At 57.2% G+C, this 16562-nt stretch overlaps 2 protein-coding genes across 3 annotated transcripts; one reads left to right on the top strand and one right to left on the bottom strand.

Annotated features, from left to right (window-relative positions):
- The first annotated feature begins 573 nt into the window (after window positions 1–573).
- On the top strand, window positions 574–5865 carry VAT1 (vesicle amine transport 1). Its single transcript, XM_086626615.1, has 6 exons — window positions 574–897; window positions 2465–2672; window positions 3026–3196; window positions 3280–3369; window positions 4335–4576; window positions 5649–5865. Exons 1-6 carry the CDS (start codon window positions 574–576, stop codon window positions 5748–5750), a joined length of 1137 nt encoding a protein of 378 aa, XP_086482741.1. The 3' UTR covers window positions 5751–5865.
- A 4379-nt stretch (window positions 5866–10244) lies between these two features.
- LOC147526886 (uncharacterized) lies at window positions 10245–16197 on the bottom strand. 2 transcript variants are annotated; one of them, XM_086626531.1, is made up of 6 exons: window positions 16020–16197; window positions 15781–15884; window positions 13854–14820; window positions 11917–13421; window positions 11383–11591; window positions 10245–10937 (listed from the first exon to the last, which is right to left on the bottom strand). In XM_086626531.1, the coding sequence occupies exons 1-6, from the start codon at window positions 16195–16197 to the stop codon at window positions 10868–10870; spliced, it is 3033 nt and encodes a 1010-aa protein (XP_086482657.1). In that variant the 3' UTR covers window positions 10245–10867. The 2 variants fall into 2 exon arrangements, with proteins under 2 accessions (XP_086482657.1, XP_086482656.1); XM_086626530.1 differs by having other exon boundaries at window positions 11917–14820.
- Between the last annotated feature and the right edge of the window lie 365 nt (window positions 16198–16562).

Raw genomic sequence — 16562 nt, forward strand, 5'->3', positions numbered from 1 at the left:
GGGGGGGGGAGAAGATGGTGTGGTGGAAGAGAGATGCTTTGTGCGGGACAGCGCGGCCGGGGAACCGAGGGCGGCCCGGCTCCGCAGAGCTGCATCCGCAGCGCAGCTGCCGAGGGCGGGCGCCGACGGGAGCCCGCGTCCGTCACCGCGCAGGCTGCTGCGGCCCCGCATTTCCCGGCGGGGGCCGTACGAGCGAATCTCCGCTCTGCTCCCTTCCCCCCGGGATCGGCTTCAGTCTCGCCGGGACAACCGTCCCCTCGGCGGCGGGGCAGCGGCGGCGGGGCCGGGGAGGCCTCCCGGGGCCGGTCCGGCGGAGGGAGCGCTGGCGGCGGGCCCCGGCGGGGCGGGGCGGGGCGGGGCGGGGCCGGGCCGGGCCTCCGCCGGGACACGGGGCTGCGGAGGGGCGGCCGCCGCCGGGCCGGCAACGGGAACGCGAGCGGGAGGCGGCCTGGGGCCAGCGCTGCCCCGCCCGCCGCTGGCCCGTTCCGCCCCCCGGCCGCGCCCCGCGCCGCTGCTTTTCCCCGCCCGCCGCCGCCCCGCGCCCGCAGCCGCCGTCGCTCCCGCTGCTTCGCCATGTCCGCTGAGCCGGCTCCGGCCGCCGCCCCCGAGCAGGCCCCCGGCCCCGAGCCGCCGGCGGGCGGCGGGGACGCGGCCGAGCACCGGGCGCTGGTGCTGACGGGCTTCGGCGGCTACGAGAAGCTGAAGGTGCAGGCGCGGCGCGGCGGCGGCCCGCGGCCCGGCGAGGTCTCGGTGCGCGTCCGCGCCTGCGGCCTCAACTTCGCCGACCTGATGGCGCGGCAGGGGCTGTACGACCGGCTGCCGCCGCCGCCCGTCTGCCCCGGCATGGAGTGCGCCGGCACCGTCCGCGCCCTCGGCGACGGCGTCCGCGACCGACAGGTGAGGGGCGGCCCGGCCCGGTTCGACTCGGCACGGCGCGGCCCCGCCGCACTGCGGTGGCCCCGCCCCGCAGGTGCGGGCCCTGCCCGGGCCCCTCCGCCGCCCCGCCGGGCTCCGAACCCCCCCGTCGGGGCAGGCGGCCCGGCCCCGGCAGAGCCCCGCTCCCTGCCCGGGCGGCGACCTTCGCGGTGCCGCCTGCGGAGGCCGCCGCGGCGGCCGGGCAGAGACAAAGCCCCGTGACAAAGGGGCTGCGCGGGCGGGACGTTCCCGGCGCGTCCCTGCCCGCCCGCGCCGAGCCTCCCGGGGCCCCGGCTGCCCTTGCCCGGCAAAGGCTCGCCCCGTCCCCGGACGGCAGGAGAATCGCTGCCTGCCCTAAGGGCCGGGATCTTTCGGGTCTGGAGTCGTGGGGAAAAGCTGGAAGCGGTTGTGTTCCTTGGGGACCGCCAGGTGTGTTTGCATGTACCGAATTTTCTCGTTAGTCGTGAGTGCTAACGGATGTTGGGCTAAAGCGTGACCGTGGTGTTTCTGAACGCGTTTGTGACTGACCTCTTAAACTACACGAACGTGGAAGGAAACCACTCCAGCTGCTTCGGAGTTGTCCAGAGCCATCCGAGGGTGGTGAAGTGTGGGCACGAGCAGGTTAGTTGCTCTTGGTGCTGAGTTTGTGGCCCATGAGCCTGTGGCTGCTGCATTTCTAGTAATTCAGGGGACAGAGGAGTTGGCTCTACGTGTCCCAGACCTTTGAGTCTCAGGGCTGTTGCAATTACGGTGCTTAAAGATGATTCTTGGGTGCACAGCTAGCAAAACAAAGCATCTCAAAAAAAACCCTGGTGTGTCAAAGATGATTCCCTTCCTTCCAGGAAAACATCTTCGTTTATTGAAGTGTAAATGCCAAACCCACACAGGAGCCTTTCTGCTCACTGCCTTGGCTCTGCCTCTTGTCTGCTCGCTGATACGACTGCGTGGTGTTTTGCCGTCTCCTTCCCGTTGCACAGCGAGCAGATATTTCTTGCTCAGTGGGATAACAGCAGATTTTGGGGGATGCCTCAAACTTCAGGCCTGAGGCTTAGACCTGAGAGGTTTTCCTAAGGCTGGACATGCTTCTTCTGGGGTTGATTCTGTTAATCATTACCCCAAGCCTCCTGCCTGTTGGCAGAACGATCCTTGCAAGGGGCAGCAGTATTATTTTACAATGTTCAGACTCATGCTCCCAGCTTGGTGCAAGGAGGACAGAACACGGCCCCCGTCCCTCTTACCTTGTTGGGGGTCTGTTGGTTTGGGGTCTGTTGGTTTGGGCAGCTGCAGGCAGCACACTGGGTGCAAGCCAGAGCCTGGGGTGCCTGTGTGTGCCCAGGTCTGTGGCGAGAGGTGCCGTGCTGCGGTGCAGTTCGCCCAACGAGTGGAGCACAGGCTGCAGGCTCCTGTCCAAGCCCAGGGGTGCTGCAGTCCCTGCAGACCTCCCCGCAGAGAACGTGTGCCTGTCTCTGGCATGTGGAGGGCAAGGGTGTGATGGCTTCTGCTAGCCTGGGGCTTGTTTCAGAGCACCGTGTCCTCTGTTTGATTTTAGGTTGGCGATAAGGTAATGGTCCTGGCTAGGTCAGGGCTCTGGCAAGAAGTGGTGAATGTGCCAGTCAGTCAGACTTTCCCTGTGCCTGAAGGGATGAGCTTCGAGGAAGCAGCTGCTCTTCTTGTCAACTACATCACTGCCTACATGATCCTGTTTGACTTTGGAAACCTGAGACCCAACCAGAGTGTCCTCATCCACATGGCTGCAGGTAAATAGTTGGTGCCAGCCTGTGCTGAGACTCTTGGCCTCAACATGCAGCTTCTGAACGGGTGACACGGGTGAGGAAACGATCAGAACGGGGCTGGACTGACAAAATGTCACCTGCCAGAGATGCAGGCTTCACGCTGACCCAGGTGCTGGCGAATGCTGAACCCGTTTCCCAGCAGCCAGAGTCGATCTCCTCCAGTGTGTCACAGGTGTCAGCCTGCGCCAGGCAAAGCCTGTGTTCCATACCCTCCCGGTGCTGTGCATCAGTACGAGCAGGGGAAACGTACCAACTGGAAGGCTTTCCTGGCTGCTGGGGCTCTTTGCTTCTAAGTCTTTCTCCCTGCTGTTTTTCAGGTGGTGTGGGTACTGCTGCCATCCAGCTGTGCAAGACTGTAGAAAATGTCACCATTTTTGGCACAGCATCTGCCTCCAAGCATGATTCACTCAAGGAGAGCGGTGTCACTCACCCCATTGACTATAGAACAATGGATTATGCAGAGGAGGTCCGGAAAATCTCTCCCAAAGGTAGTGTATTGGAGGACTTCTACAACTGTCCTGCATTTTTTTCAAGTGCAAAGAAACTTCTGGTTACTTTCGGTTCCCTTTAGGTGTTGACATCGTCCTGGACCCCCTTGGAGGATCTGATACGTCCAAAGCATTTAACCTGTTGAAGCCAATGGGAAAACTCATCACTTACGGTGAGCATGGGCAGCGTGCCCAAAGCCCAGCTCCTGCGTAGGAGGGACTGTGTGGTGGGTGTAGATCTGCACAGGAATGCTCTGCGCTGCTCTGTGCCTGGGCACATGCCACGAAGGAGCATCACTGTTGCTGACTGCTGTGTGTGTTGTAGTTCTGTTATTTCACGAAAGTCTTTAGGATGCTTCTCCTGGGTGAGGCACTGAGAGGAGCGAGATTTGTGCCTTGTCCCAAGAGCTGTGGTCACAGGCTCCAAGGCTTTTCCTTCCCATGGCAAAATCTCTCTGACTGTGAGCTGGTGCCTGCAGGAGAAGCTGGAATGTCCTCACGGAGGAAGGCTGGCACAGCTGCTTTGTTCAGGCTGACTTAATGCACAGCACTAATAGAGCCTTGCTTTTCTTCTAGAGGATATGTGGGTGATGAAGTTTGAGGCTACTGAATACTTATCTCTCCATTCCCCAGCCCTGAAACACTGTGATTTTGTCCTGTAGACAAAGCCCTCACACAGCCCCCAGTGGGATTCCAGACACTTGCAGCAGTGTGCTGCTTCTGTTGTCCCAGCTGTTGCAGCGTGGCTCCCCTGGAGTAGCCTGGCTGCAGGAGAAGGGGAGTGCTGTCCTGCCAGCCTGGCCGGATGTGACTTGTAACCCTCTCTTGCCCCTGCCACTGCTCCAGTCCAGCTGTGCTGCTGCTGCTCTCCTAAGAGAGGAGTTTTTTCTACATTTTTGCAATATATGAATGCTGAGAATCCAAATTCTGCCTGTCTTGAGGCTGAGGCAGGTACCTGTTTCCATTGAAGGTCAATTGGGCAGATCTTGATGTGATCCAGTTCTCACCTCTGTCCTCCATCACCATACCCTGTGTGAGCAGTGGTTACCCTGCGTGTTGTCTGAGCTGTTACATGGGATGCCCACTGCCTCTCATGTTCTGTTGATTCCAGCTCATCTGTGGCTTGCCTTCTTTTTAGGGGCAGCAAACCTGCTCACTGGGCAGAAGAAGAACCTCGTGGCTATGGCTAAAACCTGGTGGAACCAGTTCAGCATCAATGCCTTGCAGCTCCTACACCATAACAAGGCTGTGTGTGGCTACCACCTTGGATATATGGATGAAGAATTTGAGCTTATTGGAGGTGTAGTAGCCAAGCTAGTTAACCTGTACAATCAAGGCAAAATCAAGCCCAAAATAGACTCTGTATGGCCGTTTGATCAGGTGAGTCTGAGATAACATACAGGCTGGCAGCGCCCAGAAATTACTAGGTGATTGTTTTCTGCACATTGAGCTCTGGGTCGGCGTGAGCACCTTGTTCATGGGGGCTGAGCTGTTGCAGATGTTTAACAGCCATCTGTTCTCAGACATTCAGTGCCTTTTTCCTTTTAAGATATTAAGGGGGAGCGAAGTGGCTGGGCTCTTCTACTCCAGTGCACAGAGCTGGGCAATGCCAGACAGCGTCCCTGTGGAATAGGGTAGGTGCTCAGCTGTGTTCCATGGGCAGCAGCAGCCCATGGAGGGGCTGGGTTAGGCATTAGCCTGAGTCTGCACCCTGTAATTATGCAGGCAGCTGGGAAGGTTGCTGCTGCCCTTCCATGAGTGAAAAAGAGCCCAGGCAGTGAAGCAGAATGAGGGTGTTGGAAGGGAGCTGCAGGCTTTTCAGCAGCTCTGTCATGCTCTGCATTGTTGCATTGCTGTGTCCAGGCAGAGTCAGGTTCTTCCCTTGGAAACCCTTTTTTGGGGGAGGGCTTATTGCAGAGGAGCAAAGCACTTGGTAATGATGAGCTGGTGTTAGTATCCAAGAACTGGTCTGATGCAAATGCTCAAGGAAAACTCTGTTGATTCCAGGCCTGGCCCAGGTGCTGTTTTGCTTAAAAATAATAATAATAAAAATATGTGCATGTGTTGTTCTGTGGTTGTGTAGATGGTAGAAGCATTGTCTTCCTGGCTGTTGGCTGGATTTCTGCAGCACTCCCCTCTGTTAGAGAGGAAGCTGTGGTGTCACACACTTCATCCTTCCACGGCTTGTGTAGCAGAGCATCCTGTGTGTGTTACAGTTGGTCGGTGTGAATTCTTGATGACTGTTTCCTATGGACAGGCTGGGGTAGCTGCCCAACTCTGTCCAAAATGAATCTGTGCAGAGACACCCAAATGCTTGGCACTTGCTTGGACTGTGGGGGAAGCTGCCTCCTGGATGCCCCTCAAACCAGTCTGGGTGGACCAAGGGGCCCAGGAAGGGCATGACTGCACGGTGTGGTGGGCAGGGGTCTCATGAGATTCCTGTTGCTTCCAGGTGGCAGATGCTATGAGGCAGATGCAAGAGAAGAAGAATGTTGGAAAGGTTATCCTGGTTCCTGAAGCACCCAAGGAAGAATCCAAAAAAGAAGAGAACTAAGGAGAAGCAATGTGTGCAGATTGTGAATTCATGGTTTAACTCCCTGATCTCTTTGGGACCTGGAAATGGACAGATCAGTAGCTTCCATCTTCACCAGTACAAGAAGATCGTGGTTAAAGTTCAGATGAGGTTTGCATGCTCTCCTTGTGACTGACCCTTTGCCAGATACGCCTCCTGCCCCAGCTCTCTGTTTTGAAGCCTGTTTATTTCATACATTTTTCTAGTCACTTGTTTCTCTACTGAATTTCCAAACTAACCGTATTTTTCTCTGGCCGTGCGGCTGAAGCTTCCAGGCAGTTGCTGATTAACAACTGCACAGCCTGTCACTGCAAAGCCAAGGTGTAACACGCTGTAGCAGGTGCCAGGTGTCTCCGCAGAAGCTGCGCCCTGCCGGAGCGTTTGCGCGGTCACCTTTGAGAAGGTTGTTCAGCAGGAGAATGGGCCCCACCCTGGCACAGGGTGCTCCTCTGCTCACACTAACCCCACTCTTTCCCCTCTGCTTTCATAGGCCTCCAGCACCAGTCAGACAGCAACAGGTCTTTGCCTTGGCAATAACTGTCCTGGCATTTCGGAGTCTTTATCACACTTATTTGGCAGTCACTTCTCTGGACAGTTGGCAAATAACCTGACAGCCTGGGCTAGTCTGTCTGAATACAGAAGAAAAGTTTCAATTAGGTAACTTGATCTTGTCCACTTCCTGATTCCAAACTGTACAGGGAGTTCTGAACTGTGTCTGATTTTTAAGAGACCATAAGGACTCAACTGTGTCTCAGATGACTGGAACAATTGATGTTGGCTCTGTGCTTTATTAATCTTGGGCTCCAAGTTGGATATTAAGGCTAAACTTCACCCTTGTGTTTTTATTTCCAAGGGCTGCAGTGTTGAATCGGACTTCAGCAAGATGAGAACCAAACAAGCCCTTGCTAATGCTTGCTTTGTGCTGTGCCCTGTGCGCTGGGGTGTTGCAGTTTGGGAAGTAACTCGCAAGCACCAGTGCTGTAAGCCTGCTTCCCCGGAGCCTGGCTGGCTCCTTCTGCGGCGCGCCTCTCCGTAAAGCTGTTGCCAAGTTACCAGTGTAGGTGTAAAATGCCCCGCTCTGCCAAGCCTCTTGGCCTGGGCATCTTGAGCAGTTTAAATCGTGCTTTCCATGCTCTTCTAGCCAGCTCGTTTGATGTCCACTCAAACCAGCTCTTACCTCGTGGTTCAGTGCTACAGGAGGGTTTGACTCTTCTTCCCCTGAAACTGCAAGTCTCGAGGGCCCTTGGGCTCTCGTCCAGCGCTGGGGGTTTAAGAATGGCCTGGGCTGCTCCTCCCAGACCAGAACTCATTCTCTCTTCCTCTTTTCTTTCTTCTGTGCATCTGGAAATGTAGCTGTGCAGAGACCCGAGCCTAGTTCTGTGAGCACGTACCGTCCTGGGTGGTGCCCCCCTTCCTGCCGGACCCCGTTGTCAGCCCTCGGAGACTGGTGCTGTTTGTTCTTGCCTCGAGGCTTCGCCATGGGCTGTCGGTGCTCCGGGCTTTTAGGCTTCGGTTTGGATTTGAGACGGTAAACCTGAGGGCACCAGGAAGAGCTGCACATCGTGGAGAGGCTCAGGCTCCAGGAGCAAAAGATTGCTCCTAGGAGTGCTGCTTAACCAGACCTGACAGAGGGAAGGTGCCCGCTGGGTGAAGGGCCCCGTACGTGAAGCCCCTCCACCGCTTGAGAGCAGCCAGGCACTGCGCGGGGCTGGGGGTTCACGTGCCAGTGAGGAGTGTGGCTTCCTCCTTGCCCAGCTCAGTCCTCCAGTGAGGCTCGTGTCTCTCAGTGCAGCTTGTGTGGCAGGTGGTTGGGCTCAGCCCTGGTTCTTTAGAAATGCGTAGGCAGAGAATTAAAACAAACTCCGTTCCCTACAAGGTCAGAGGAGGGCTGGAGCCCTGCCACAGGTCCTTGTCAGTCCACCTCTTGCACTTGATACGTGAACTTCATAAACATGGTCTGATGAAACTCACAAGCACAACTTTTAACTTTCTGAATCAAAAATCTTGCTGCTGCTCCTCTCAACCTGCCCTGTCATGCTGATTTAGATCAAATCCAACAGTGTCTAATGCTGCTTTACTAGGTCTGACAACAGAAGGACTGTCTAAATTGCTGAAATGGGAAGTCTGGACCTGTTCCTCCGAGAAGCTGGACTTCACCTTGATGAAAGAGCAGCATGCTCAGACAGCACACAGCTCTGCGCGTCTTCAGGTTCTGCACACTTGTTAAGGGGAAAACTGTCCGACTGTTTGACAGTAACACCCTGTCCTTGCGTTACTCTCGGCCAAGGTCACGCTCCGTGCCTTACTCGGGTGGCCGTGGGTTGGGCAGCGGAGCGCGGCTCCCGCAGCCGGTCCCTCCCAGGGCGGTGCGAAAGCGGGACGCACGAGTCCCGCAGGACACCTCCGACACGCTGCCTTGCGGTTTGCCACAGAAAACTATCTCAGTGCCTTCTTCTACATGCCTGTAAGGACTGGGAGGTCACTGGAGCCTTTTCCATTCTGGCCTTGCAAGTATTGCCAAAAACCTGTTATGACTCTTTCTAGCTCTGTTTTGTGAATGCTGGTGATGTAGTCTGACTTAGCGTGAATAAGATGCTCCTCTCCATGTATTACAGCCTTTCCAGTGTTGATCTGTGCTCCCCAGTCCGGAAGAGCTATTGCAGAGCCCTCGTCTCCCCGAGGGCAGCTGTTTGGCTCTGGCCAGTCCTTGAGTGAGGCTGTATCTGCTGCCCCAGCCTTGGCTCTCGGGAAGCAGTCCCGGCTCCTGGCTCTCTTTGGGTAGATGTGATGTCTCTTACCACAAACGTCCAAAGCCCTCAGGGCAGAGTGCGGAGCGGTTACTGTCTGTTGGAGGTCAGCACTGGTTTATGTCCCTTGATAGCAACAGTGTTTTTTACAGAAGGACCAAGATGAAATGTAACCTTGCTCTTCACTGCCTCACTGGTCAGTGCTCTGCTCTAGGGGGTTGGTTGTTTTTTGGTTATGTTTTTTTTACTTCTTTTTTTTTTAAGGACAAACATTTTATGGGCCAGTAAGTACAGAACCTATGTAAACCAGCTTCAAGTGTCTTAACTCAAAAAGCAGGTTTGTATACTAAGGACCAAAGCAAGAACACAAACAAAAACCCTCAGATAAAAATCATTCCACTTAATCTTGCTTAACTGTTCAGGGCAAAGTCGTGCCACGGAGGAAGTGGGAGATTGCTGTGCTCAAATTGCGTGTGCCATTCCAGCTATCAGACGTGCAATTTAGTGTTTATTTTACTGATTGTCTGACCCAAAGGTTGTGCTGTGAGCAGTCCAAGAGGGAAGCATGAGTAAGGAGTCGATGAGCAGACAAGAGGTGTTCCCAGCCCTGCTGGCTGTGGGGTGTGCAGGGGGGGCTGCTCAGCACAGGGGTGCCAGTGCCGCTCCTGTGTCATTGCTGCAGTCGCCCTCCCATACTGGTGCTGCTGGTCTTGGACAACACGCAGCTCCTTTGCTATCACCAGGCAGCTTTTGTCATGTTTTTTGTCTCTGGTTTCTCTCACGCTCAGGCGTGTGCACGCTGACTGCAGAAGGGGAAGGAGGTGGAAGCAGCCTGGGCTTGTGCAGGGGAGCATGACCCCTGCCAAGTACTTAACTGTACGTTTCATTTCAGACACCTGTGTTTAACTAGAATTGATTGACCAGGGAGAAGTAAGAAGCATTGTGGGCCTCAGGCTTTAATTGGTGCAGGATCCTGGCCCTCTTACAGCTGCTATCATAGGTGCAGAACCACTCTTGTTGCCTAATGAAGTCCCTGGTGTGCTAAGCCCTGGTGATGGCAAAGTGCAACTGGCAAGGAGTACATGAGAAATGCATTAGACTCTGAGCCTCTTACAACATATGGTCTGGTCTGTACTGTCTGAGTCGTGTTGATTTGCAGATACGTGATATGAGTGATATTCATCCTACAGACACATGGAAAATCTTTGTTTAAAAAATATATTCCGCTTTGTGCGTGTAACCAAGTTGGACAGAAAGCAATTGTGCCAATGCTGTTTACATGACTATAATGTGTAATGCTCCTCTGTCTAATGTTACCATATGCCTTATGTGTTTCAAGTGTTAATTAAAAGCATAACAAAACCCTTAGTGGTATGCTGCTCAATTTTCTGTTGGCATGAACCCTCTGCCCCCAGCTCAGCCTCTGTGGCATTTCTGTTTCTTCTCTAGGCAGTCAGTGGGTGGGCACCTTCAGTTTTTAAATTCTAACTCCCAGGGTGAGAAGGTGCCTCTGCTGTCAAGGATAACTGTTAATTGTTCACTTGAGTGTTGCATTGATCATCTGCTGCCCTGTTCTGGAGGGCAGCTACAGTGATTGGTGTTTGCAAAGCCCTTAGCTGGCCCCTGCACTTTACTCGGTGTCTCTGTAGCCTGTTGAGATTGAAATGGGTGCTTGGGGTGAGGGTAAGACAAGGCGTGAACAACCACTACTCAATATGTGGGAATAAATCTTGTTTATTTGTGTTTCTCCACTTGGAGACTGTCCATGCCTGTATATTCTCATGGGAGGCAGCTGAACGCTGTGAATGCTCTCCAAGAGCATCTGGTGCCTGCACAGCCCCAGAGCAGGTGCTGGGGAGGGGCTGTAGCTCGGGGCTGTCTGCTTGAGGACTGAAACGTCTGAGTGAACAGCTGAAATCAGTGACAGCTCAGCTCTGGCACAGGCTCTGGTGGCGGCTGAGCTGGAACTTGCCTGTAGTGGCCGGAGGCGGAAGAGATTTCCAGAAGATGGGGCTGGACCACAGGCGGGCTCCTGCCCAGGGCTGGGTTATGCTGGCGAAAGCCGGGGCTCGGCCTGGAGCTGGCTGTGAAACAAGCTGCGTAACTGGCCGGGGGGACACGCATCCAGGAGCGGCTGGACTGGCGGGGAAGCTCCGATGCTGAGGCTTGCCGGCAGCAGGAACGGAGGTGCTGCTGTCATGAACGTGCAGATTTCTGGGTGCCTCTGGGCACAGGGGCTCTCCCTGGACAAACACCTGCTTTTCCTGAGCTGTCTGTGTTAAGGTGCAGTTTCGTCAGCTGCAAAGGAAGGTGAGGCGAAGGCACGGGCTGCGGATGCTCAGGCAGGGAGTCTCACACAATGCCCAGTTTCTTTAGTACTGAGCAAACCTCACGGAGATACTGGGCATCTGGATAGCCGTTCCTGCGGGGCAGAGAGGGAAGTGGTGTAAATCCTGCTGATGGTGCTAAAACCACTCAGGGGAGCAGCAGTTTATTTTTGTCCCATCCCTTCAACAGGGGCTGAGGGTGGAAGTTCTGCTCCTTGGGAGCTGCTGCGGCCCACGGGCACAGCTGGCACCCAGAGCTGGCTGCAGAGCGTTGTCATGGGAAAAGCCAGGAAAGCTGCAAGTGGGGAACTTATGGGTGTGGGACAGGCAAGGGCTTTAGCTCCAGCTGGAGGATGCCAGGGCTGGTCTGCCACAACACAGCTGCCCTGCAAGCTGAAGCAAAGGGAGGCACCAACTCTGCCATTGTGGGAGCCCAGAAGAGCCACCTGTGCCAGGATTTGTTGAGCTGGAGCCCATGGTTCTCCTCCTCCAATTGTCAAAACAACCACACCTGTAAGCTTGGGATGAGCAGGGCCATACCTGGCTTTGCCTCCATCCCAGGAGGTTTTGTGTGGGATGAGGCCCCATGTCACTCTCTCCTCTCCGTTGCAGGACTTGATCTGGAAGGTCAGCCCCTGCTCAAATGCTTTCTTCAGCAGCATTGCTGTCTTCTGCCCTTCCCTGTTGTCAGGCAGGAAGGCACAGAAATTCCCCCCTTTGTAAGGCTGTCCTGGGCGGGGGTCACCAACCTTAGAAGAGGAAGAAAGCATTTTAAACAACCACCTGAGCGCTGAGCCTCAGTGCTGGCGTCTGAGACTGCTCAGTCTGAAAACACACGGACGACTGCGGCCCCCCCGGGCCACGAGTCGCTGTGAACTAAAACCAGCAAGTGGCCCTCAAACCCAGTGTGGAGCTTTTTGCCTTCCACAGGTTAATGCCTCTGCTGCTCTGCATGTGGGGCATGGAGCTGTGGCCGTTCTCCCCGCTGCCAGGGCACACGCCCCACCCCAGCCCTGCCAACAGAGCCTGCTGCACGTCCTGCAGCGGGACGGTGAACCCCGCGGTGGTACCTACCCCCTGCACGCCGTCAGGGATGTTGTAGGCGACCTGGAGCGTCAGGTCTCGATAGTAGCCAGGCAGACTCTGGGACAGGGAGGAGATCTTGAACGTCCCCGAGATCTTGTGGCTTGGGGCAACCGCGGAGGGGCTGCAGCAGGCCGGCTGCGTGCTGTCTGCTGCGAAACACGTCCTGCACAAGGCGTGACCGCAGGGGGCCGGGCAGGTCACGCCTGCGCCCCGGCAAGCGTCGCAGCGGCCCAGGGGGGTCCGGCTGTTTTCCTCTCCGAGGCCGGGCGCTCTTGTCTGCTGCGACGAGAGGTCAGGCCCTCCCTGCCCATGGCTCCTGCCCACTGGGCGCAGGGCCCCTTCCTGGCCCCGGGGCTCTGCTGCAGGTGGCGGTTCAGCTTCGGCCTTAGGAGGCTCCGCGGCCGCAGCCCGGCACAGCCGAGCGGGCAGGGAGTGAGGAGCACCGTCCGCTGCAGGAACTGGGGAGCACAGCTGTCCCGCCATGTCGTTGTGGCCCCCTCTGCTCTTGTCTCTTGCAAACTGGAACCTGTCTGGCAAAACCTGCTTCAGCCGTGCGATGTCAGGCTCCCCCACTGACAGTTTTGTCTTCGCCTGTTCCTGGGACTCCCTCAGAGCAGCAGGACCTGGCTTATCCGCTGCACCGGGGCTCAGAAGGCTGCCTCCTCCTCGCACAGCCCCAACATGATCACTGGCCTTCTCCTGCCCCAGCACCTGCTGGAACCTCCAAGGACTGGGGGACCTCTTTTCCTCAGCCTCCGGCAGCCGGAAAGCCCCAAGCACATCCGCGTGCTCTGCTTTATCACCAGCATCCAGGTGCTGCAGGCCCATCTGCAGGGACTTGGGGCTGCCAGGAAGGGCTGCCTGCAGAACGGGGTCCTGGCTTCCGCTCAGCTGGCTGACACTTGAGCGCCCGGTACTCTCTGGACCTGGAGACAAGGATGAAGACTTCAGGGCATGGAGCCTCCTAGAAGAAAACACGTGGAAGGCCTCAGTCACTCCTGGCAGCGTCTCCCTGGGGCAGGCGAGATACAGCTTGTACTTGTCTTTGCTGAGCCCAACCTGGAGGGAGTTTCCTCGCAAGAGGCTGCACAGTTCATTCAGGTCACTGTCATCTGGACCATCTACAGCGAGCTCCGAGTAGCTCATGCTCTGACACACAAGGTCAGGACACTTCTGCACAAGAGCTTCCACCTTCCACTTAGCCTGGAAAAGCTTGGTCCTGTCCGCTGCCTGCAGCGTCAGCACGGTGCAGTCCCCGGCACGGTGCTCTGCGATCTGCACTGCTCCATGGCTGCACAGCTCATCGACAGCAGCGCGGCAAACGTCCTTCAGGTAAGACCACTGCAGAGAGTCGAGGCTCATTTTGTCACTCACCCAACCGCCCCCACTGCCTGCCCTGCCAGTGTCTCGGGGCTTCTCGCTCTCCTTTGACCTTGGCAGGGAGAAGCTGTTGGAACGTCGCAGCAGAGGCCTGGATTCAGAAGGTTTGGAGTCTAAAGCAGGAGAGGTCCTTGTCGTGTCAAAGGTACTAGACGTGCTAGTGAGGGGGTGGTGTTTGATGAGACCTGAGCCTTTAGAGTCCCCAGGATGCTGCGAAGTGCTGTTTTCTTTGTCCCCAAAGGGAGACAGAGCCTTGTGTCTTGTAAGCCTGGCACCTCCTTTCACGTGGTCCCATTCTTTGGAGTCCTTCCGCTGAGACTCTGCTGCTGACTTCGAAACCGCATCTGTTGTAGAGACACGAGGCTGGTACTGCTGGGTCAGTGCTGTCGGGTCACTTGGCCCTGAAGCATCCGTCTCTGACAAGTGCTGTACAGAAAGCTGGGCCTGTCCCACTGGTGGAGAGTCCCGATTCAGCGAGAGGCCCCGGCTGGCCTGAGACCTGTCAGCTTTCAGCGTGCTGAAGTTGGCAGCCAGCTTGAGCTCGCCTTTCAGCTCTTGCCTGCCTGGGCTGAGCCTGGAGGTTGAGGTGTCCACAGGCACTTTGGGCTTGTGCAGTGCAGCCTCTGTGGTGCGGGAGGCTGCCAGGTGTGAGGACAAGGAGCTGCTGAGTGTGCCAACCGTGTGCGCAGCACCTCTTCTGGTGCTGAAATCCTGAAGGTACTGCTTGGCTTGGGACACGTCAACGACGTTTCCAATAAGATAAAGCTGCTTCTCATCCTCATGGCAGAGTAACTGGGGATATAGTTTCTGCAGCTCATGTGTCAGAGCCCTGAGTGTCTGGCTGTTCACATCCAGTCCTCCTTTCATGATCTTCTCCTTGCGCAAGCCCACTTCCAGCTGTTGGTAAAGCTGCTGCAGGGCCAGGCGGGCCTGTCGCGAGGCATCCATGTCCCCGGACATACCTGCAGATGGTTGGAGGTACAGTATGGAGATGCCATCGCTGCTAACATCCACCACGTCCACATGATGCTGGCGTAGCACACCTTGGTACTCAGCAGCACAGAACCTCTGCATGTACAAGTAAATGTCCGAGTCCATCACTAAGGAAAAATCCTCCAGCTGTTCCACAGCTTCCCCATCCACTGGGCCCCGAGATGACGGGACTTTAGCTGCCTTTTCACACACCTGGTCCCGATTCGGCAGCTTTGCTGTCTCTTGCGCTGACTCAGAGTCAGGTGCTTGCTGGTGATCGTGCACTCTGGTCTCTTTGGCCACATGGCTGGAACCTGGCAGAAGGATCTCTCCAATGGCTTGGCTCTTGAGGTTCAGGCTGCCCAGCAGGTCTCTGCTGAAGGACTGCAGCTCCGTGAATGGTCCCTTGACTACGCAGTGTGTGTTCTTGGAGTCAAAGTTGAACTGCACGTTGCTGTAGTCTTTATGCAAGTTCCTTAGGAGGGTTTTGCCAGCAGGAAGCTTGCCATAGTCAACCGTCATGCAAGCACGTATGAAGATCTGCAAGGAGATAGCAAGGTAGTGAGAGCAAGGACCAAAAATAACCCCCTCCAAGGCACAGGGGGAGGCAAACGCACCTGATGCTTGCCACAGCCCCTGTGTTATTATGACAGAAAGGATGATGTGACCCACCACCTCTCTATCTCAGTATCCTGCTTTCATATGAGATGGGAGCATAACACAGGCAGGACTGAAACTCTCAGACCTTGCACACAGTCAAAAGCTTTCTCCAAACAAGGAATGTGAGAGGCAAATCGCCCAGAGATGCGGCCCCACTTCTACGTGCTGGGAGCTCTGCAAACAACCCAAACCCAAGAAATCCACTATCCCTTCTGCATCTGAAATGCAGTTGCCTTCTTGCTCTCCCAGAGCTTCAGCTGCAGACCTTCAAGCAGTCTGGCACCACAGGCTTGCAGAAAGGCCTGCAATGCCAGGCTAACTCCCATGCCCTTGCCTTCAGTGCTCAGACATGAAAACACGAGACGTGGCTACTGCCATACTCTCTTGAAGCTGAAGGGAGAGGCAAGAACTCTCCAGTGCCTCCTAGACACCAACATGTCTGTCTCCTAAGCTCTCCTGAGAAGGAGAGAGCAAAAATACACTGTGCGTGGCCAGCTAACGACACGGCATCCAGCCGATGACACGGCAGAGGCATTTACAGGATCCGCCGAGCGTCACCAGATGGGCTGGGGAAAAGTGCCCCTTCCCTCCAGCCTGACTGCGCTTCTTCACTGCGACAGGCACAGATACCAAACCACGGAGCGCACAGCCTGCCTGCCTGTTCCCGTGTTATTAGCACAGAAAAAAACCCACCTCCTCATCTGAATATGAACAAAAAAGGATTTGCTTTACGTCTAATTAAGATCAAAGGAGAGAGGGAGGTCTCCCCTCCCGTGCCTGCGGCACAGAGCCCCAGTCGGGGCCATCATGTCCCCGTGGGCAGGAGCTGCTCCTCGCTACCTCGTCGGGGCTCAGCTCCTCGACGTGCGCCGTCACGTCCAGCGGGTACTTCGTCCCTCCGATCGACAGCACGTGGTTCTTGGCGGTCAGGATCCTCTGCGCCACTGGGTGGGAAAAGCCACCGGGCACCCGCGTTAGCCCGGCCCGTGCCCCGCAGCGGCCGCCCCGTCCCTGCACCGGGCGTGCGCGGACAGGGGCCGCGGGGCAGCGGAGGGCGCAGCGCCCGTCGCGGCCGTTACCTTCCGGCGCCTCGAAGGTGATGAGGGCGTAGGCGTGGGGGCCGCCCCGCACCTGCACGTCGGCGATCTCGCCGCCGCCGTTGCGGGAGCGCAGGAAGTGGATGGTCAGCTTGTCGGCCACCCGGTCGGGCGGCAGCTCGGCGGGGAGGCCGCCCACCCGCACCGTGCGGCCCGCCATGCCTGCGGGGAGGCCGCGGGCAGCCGCGCCCCGCGCCGCGCCGCCAGCAGCTCCTGCCGCCCCGCGGGGCCGGGTTCCCCCCGCCGCGCCGGGCGCTCACCCGCCCCGACCCCCGCTGCCTGGCCCCGGCCCCCGCCCGCCGCCACCCGGCCCCGCGGGCCCCAGCGCCGCGCAGCCCCCGGTGCCGCTCGGCGGCCTCGCTGCCTGCGCCCCGCTCCGGCCCCGCCGCCGCCGCCGGGAAACGAAAGCGAAACCGGGGACGCCTCGGCCGGCCCCGCCCCCGGCCCGGCCCCGGTGCCCACAGCGTCCGGCCCGGGGGCCGGTGCCCCACCCTCCGCGGGCCCGGGAAGGGCCCAGCCTTGCCC

This window comes from Tauraco erythrolophus, chromosome 25 (genome assembly GCF_009769465.1).
Source record: "Tauraco erythrolophus isolate bTauEry1 chromosome 25, bTauEry1.pri, whole genome shotgun sequence".
Classification (NCBI taxonomy): Eukaryota; Metazoa; Chordata; class Aves; order Musophagiformes; family Musophagidae; genus Tauraco; species Tauraco erythrolophus.